The sequence below is a fragment of the Condylura cristata genome, unplaced genomic scaffold (genome assembly GCF_000260355.1).
Source record: "Condylura cristata isolate star-nosed mole 26May11 unplaced genomic scaffold, ConCri1.0 scaffold00041, whole genome shotgun sequence".
Lineage (NCBI taxonomy): Eukaryota > Metazoa > Chordata > Mammalia > Eulipotyphla > Talpidae > Condylura > Condylura cristata.
Genome location: NW_004567142.1, coordinates 4,670,190 through 4,675,589, shown reverse-complemented (window position 1 = coordinate 4,675,589; position 5,400 = coordinate 4,670,190). Strand labels below are relative to the sequence as shown.

The 5,400-nt window shown below is 61.4% G+C and overlaps 1 protein-coding gene across 1 annotated transcript in view; it reads left to right on the top strand.

Annotated features, from left to right (window-relative positions):
- Positions 1-2,211, top strand: part of KCNA7 (potassium channel, voltage gated shaker related subfamily A, member 7) — a 4,455-nt gene extending 2,244 nt beyond the window's left edge. The window contains exons 2-3 of the mRNA XM_004693995.1: positions 5-484; positions 1,367-2,211. Coding sequence (XP_004694052.1) covers positions 5-484; positions 1,367-2,182 — 1,296 coding nt within the window. The 3' untranslated portion in view covers positions 2,183-2,211. The remainder of the gene's footprint in view (positions 1-4; positions 485-1,366) is intronic.
- The last annotated feature ends 3,189 nt before the right edge of the window (positions 2,212-5,400 follow it).

The window sequence follows — 5,400 nt, the reverse complement described above, 5'->3', positions numbered from 1 at the left end:
CGAGACGCGGGCGCGCACGCTGGGCCGCTTCCCGGACACGCTGCTCGGGGACCCGGCGCGCCGCAGCCGCTTCTACGACGGCGCACGTCGCGAGTATTTCTTTGACCGGCACCGACCCAGCTTCGACGCCGTGCTCTACTACTACCAGTCCGGCGGGCGGCTGCGGCGGCCGGCGCACGTGCCGCTCGACGTCTTCCTGGAGGAGGTGGCCTTCTACGGGCTGGGCGCCGCCGCCCTGGCACGCCTGCGCGAGGACGAGGGCTGCCCCGTGCCGCCCGAGCGGCCCCTGCCCCGCCGCGCCTTCGCGCGCCAGCTCTGGCTGCTCTTCGAGTTCCCCGAGAGCTCGCAGGCCGCGCGCGTGCTCGCCGTCGTCTCCGTGCTCGTCATCCTCGTCTCCATCGTCGTCTTCTGCCTTGAGACTCTGCCCGATTTCCGCGACGACCGTGACAACCATGAGCTGGCCGCGGTGGCTGCGGCTGGCCCGGTGAGGGGGCGGGCCCGGGCTGGAGGGGGCGGGGTTGGGAGGAGCTGGGCGGGGTCTGTGGGGAGCCGTCCAATCAGGGACGGCGGGGCCTGGCAGGGCAGGTGGGCGGGGCATGAGGAACCTGGAGGGAGGACCTGGGGAACCACAGGTGGCACGGAGGCAGTGAGGACTGGGCAACCTGGGGCAGGGCCTGGCGAGGGGAGTCCACCATAAAAAGCTGGGATGCCGGGAAGGTGTAGCCAAATGGGGTGAGGCGTGAGGGTCTGAGGCAGAGGACCTGCCCTATCAGATGGCAGGGGTGAGGTAGGTGAGATACCCCGCTAGCAGAGGGCAGGAGGACTTGGGGACACACACATGAAGAAATCAGCTCTTGGAGATGGAGGCCCCAAAAAGCTGGGTTTCAGTGCCGTTAACAGTCATCCATGGAAGAACCAGAACCTGAGGCCTGAGGGAGCTGGAGGTCAAGGGTGGCCCTGAAGGCTGCGGCAGGAGGGATGGGTCACACAGCCAGGCAGGCTGAGGGCAGCGAGAGTGTCCTGGAGCTGGGGCAGGCCAAGCCTTGGGGCAGGAAGTCAGGCTGTGTTGAGGAGGGTGAGGCTCAAGAGCCTGGACCCTCCGCATCTAGATCAATGGTGGGGGGGGGGGACACTGGGAGGGAAGAGGCGTCCTCTCCAGAGGACCAGGGGCCAGAAAGTCAGCTCTCAGGGAATGGTCCCTGGGGCCCTGAGAAGGCGTCCGGGACAGCTAGGTCACTGAGGGCCTGGGGGCAGCAGCTACTGACGCATTGGTAGAGAAGTCACTGGACACTGAAACAACAAATACGGCTGCTCCAGTGGGCCCCAGCCCTGGCCTGGTCCTCTCTGAACCCCTTCCTCCCTGCAGTTCCCTGCTCGGTTGAATGGCTCCAGCCCAGTGCCTGGCCCCCCTCCTCGCATGCCCTTCGACGACCCCTTCTTTGTGGTAGAGACGCTATGCATCTGTTGGTTCTCCTTCGAGCTGCTGGTACGCCTGGCAGCTTGCCCGAGCAAGGCGGCATTCTTCAAGAACGTGATGAACATCATCGATTTCGTGGCCATCATGCCTTACTTTGTGGCCCTGGGCACCGAGCTGGCCCGGCAGCGGGGAGTGGGCCAGCCGGCCATGTCCCTGGCCATCCTGCGCGTCATCCGGCTGGTGCGTGTCTTCCGAATCTTCAAACTGTCCCGCCACTCCAAGGGCCTGCAGATCTTGGGTCAGACGCTGCGGGCTTCCATGCGTGAGCTGGGCCTCCTCATCTTCTTCCTCTTCATTGGCGTGGTCCTCTTCTCCAGCGCTGTCTACTTTGCCGAGGTCGATCGGGCAGACTCCCACTTCACCAGCATCCCCGAGTCCTTCTGGTGGGCCGTGGTCACCATGACCACCGTTGGCTACGGGGACATGGCGCCCGTCACCGTGGGTGGCAAGATAGTGGGCTCCCTGTGCGCCATTGCGGGCGTGCTGACCATTTCCTTGCCTGTGCCAGTCATCGTCTCCAACTTCAGCTACTTTTACCACCGGGAGACCGAGGGTGAAGAGGCTGGGATGTACAGCCATGTGGACACACAGCCCTGTGGCCCACTGGAGGGCAAGGTCAATGGGGGGTTAGTGGATGGCGAGGTGCCTGAGCTTCCGCCCCCACTCTGGGCCCCCCCGGGGAAACACATGGTCACCGAAGTGTGAGGGACAGCAGGGGTGGGCCAGACCTCACATTTTGTTGGCGGGAGGGAAAGAGGGAAGGCAAGGTGGGGGGAAGGGACTGGGTTTAGGAGGAACTAGGTTAAATGGTAATGAGTTGGGGAACACTGAGTCTTTGGGGTCTTGAGTTGTGTGGTTGGGTAGCTCCTGGGGGCACCTCCTTAGGTGGCAATGAATGGCAGTGGGCCGTGCTGAGTTGAGGAGGACACGCCACTGCTAGGCTTGTGGGGCCTCTTGGGGTCATGCTGCGAGAGGCTTGCTCCGTAGACTTGTGAGATCCCTAGTCCATGTTAGACTGGGTTGCGGTGAGTCTGAGTGAATCTTGTCCAACTGCCTGGTGCAGGGGGCTGTGATCGTGAGTTCCAGAAGGCCACGCTGAGTGAGGTGGGCGCCCGTGGGTTGTCGGGACCTCCTGCCCGCTCATGCATGGCATTGTGGATGCGAGCTGAGGCAGGCTGGGAGTTGTGTGGCTTTGTGACTCTTCTGGGGCCATGTTATTTTAAGTCCTGTGAACTTGCCAGTCATGTAGACAGACGAAGGTCAAACGATAGGATGAGAGCTTCCTAGATTCCATTAGGGCATGTTGGGTCGGAACGCATGACCTTTCAGGCTTCTGTTGGGTTGAACCATGTGGAGTCATGTGTCTGGAAGCTTCTTGGGGCTACTGTAGTTGGAGAACCGAGAGAGTCTCGTGGGGCCACACTAACAAGAGTCACATGGAGTTGTGTCACTGTGAGTCCCGTCGGAATGTTGGCTTGAGTCAGACTGTGTGTGCTGAGGGTCCCCACTGTTGTCTTGTGTTCAGCGGCAGCTCCAGAACCTGAGGATAAAGGCCCTGGGGAGGAGACACATAACGGGGTGCCATGTATGGCATTGGAGACTCCAGGAGACTCATGAGAAGGGGTGGCATTGGGATCTGTGCCCGCAGATTCAGTTGCTCATGTGAAGAGGTCTTGGGGTGAACTAGAAAGGTGGGGAAGCCCCTACTGGCTTCGTTTTCCCTTCCACCCCCTCTCTGTCTGCCTTTCAGTTTCCCTTTGGGGCATGGAGGTCAGAGCAAGGAGGGACTGGGAGAGGGAATACACTGTCTATGCCCAGACATGATGGGGGCAGAGATACCCAGAAGGGGGCAGAGGACTGGGGGGTACAGTCGCAGAGAAGAGGGATGGGAGATCCAAAAAGAGAGGAGATTCATGAAGGCGAGACCCAGAGAGAGAGGGGCACACACCCAGAGATGGACACAGACCAGAATGCCCCCCCAAGAAAACAAAAAACAAAAGCCCCCTGAGCCTGAGAGGCACAGAGGATGGGCGGCAGGAAGGCTGTCAGACAAGCTGGGGGCACTGCCTCTTCCAGGGAGAGCTGGGCATGTGGAGCCGGGTGTGGCCTCCCAAGGTCACGGGCTGCCCAGGGACAGGACTCCCGAGGCCCCCACCTCCAGGTCCTCGCTCGCCTACCCTGATGCGGGGACACCCCAGCCTCCTTTCTCACTGGCAGAGAAATGCCCTCAGTGCTCGAGGGCACGTGAGGACAATGGTGGGGTCACCCACGAGGGCTTCCCCGCGCCCCTCCACAGAGCTCTTTACTGGATGAATGTATTAAACCCGGCCAGTGGTTTACAGAATGGCGATGTGCTCGTTGTTATTTTTAGCTAGGGCCCCTCCCCCTTTCTCTGGTCAAATGAAATCTTCCCTAGAGGCACCAGCCTGACAAGGGGACCTGGTTGGAGGCGAACATAGCTCCTTTGGGGTCCCTCTTGGCGATTCAACAAGCAGCTAAGACATTCAGCTAGGAAACGGCTGCATTAACCCAGTCACCGTCTTTATGCAGAGAGGTGGAAGCAGGTACAGCTTGTGGGAGGTCTTGATCAAGGGCAAAGTCATGTGGCCTTTGGCAGGGGGTTACCTGTCATGCAGAGGAAAGGGAGTCTGGAGGCTCACCCCTCCCAGGGGAGGCACTGGGCAAGGCTGGGAGCCCAGCAGAGGAGGGGTGCATGCCCAAGGGGAACCCACATTTGCAGAGAGGACAGCTACCTGGCCCAGGCAAAGAGAGAGCCCAAGGGGAGGAGAGGGGGCAGAGAGGGGAGAATGGAGACACACAGAGAAGGGGCACAGAAACCCAGAGAGACAGAGGCAGACCCAGAGTGGAGGAAGGAGACAGCGCCCAGAGGGAGGGGACAGAGTCTGTTTCCAGCTACTCCGTGAAAAGTCACCCCACTAACCCATTAGAAGCGAGGTTACTTAGAGCACCCCTGGCAGGGGCGGGGGTGTGCTGGGTGCTGGGGGTGAGGGATGTGCAGAGGTCAGGGAGGTGACAGATGGGGTGCTCAGGTTGGAGAAGCCCCTCCCCCACACCAGTGCCCTGCTGCCTTCTATGTTGTCTTGGCTGGGATGGGGAACAGGAGAGGGGAACACCCCAATCGGGGACACCCTTCCTGCCACCTTGCTATATTTAGGCGGAGGGAGGGGTATGGGATGACCCCCACCCTGGCGGGTGTCATCTTGCCTCCTGAAAATAGCTCTGGGGGAGGGATGAAGGGTGAAGGCGAGCTAGGGTGAAGGGCCCCCCCCAAGTCGGGCTGTCCCCTCTGAGCGTCTATGGGGGTCGCTCTCGGGGTCTCTGTCCCCCTTCTGGGGTTTTGTCCTCTTCCACAGGAGTGTCTGTCCTCTCTGTGGGTCTTCCCGCGCGTGTCCCTCCCCCGCCCCTCTCTGACTCACTTTCTTTCTCTACGGGTCATTCCCTAATGCTCCTTTCTCTATCTCAGCCCTGTAGAGCCTTGAATTCCTCTTCTCTGAGCTCCGGAGAAGACCCTCTCCCCAGTCCCCCCCAGGAAATTCCAGGAGAGAGGACGATGTGGAGAGCCCACCACATCCACCGAATCCTGGTCCCCGGCCGGGGCCTTATCACTGCCCGGGCCCAGCTGGTTAATGTCTGGCCGGGGCTCCCGGGAAAGTGGGGATGAGAGCAGAGGGTGGGAATCTGCCCGCGGCAGACACTTCATTGGCAACAGACCCGAAGGAATCTCAGGCCTGGGCTCCTGGGTCTAGAGGAGGAGGGGCTGGAGGCCTGGATTCCCGGGTCTGAGGGAAGAGGGGCTGGGGGTTCAGATTCCGGCGCGGCGCGTGAGGGAGGAGGGTCTGGGGGCCTGGGCGCTGGACTCCGAGGGACGGGGGGCTGGGGGCTCAGACTCCTGCGACCGAGGG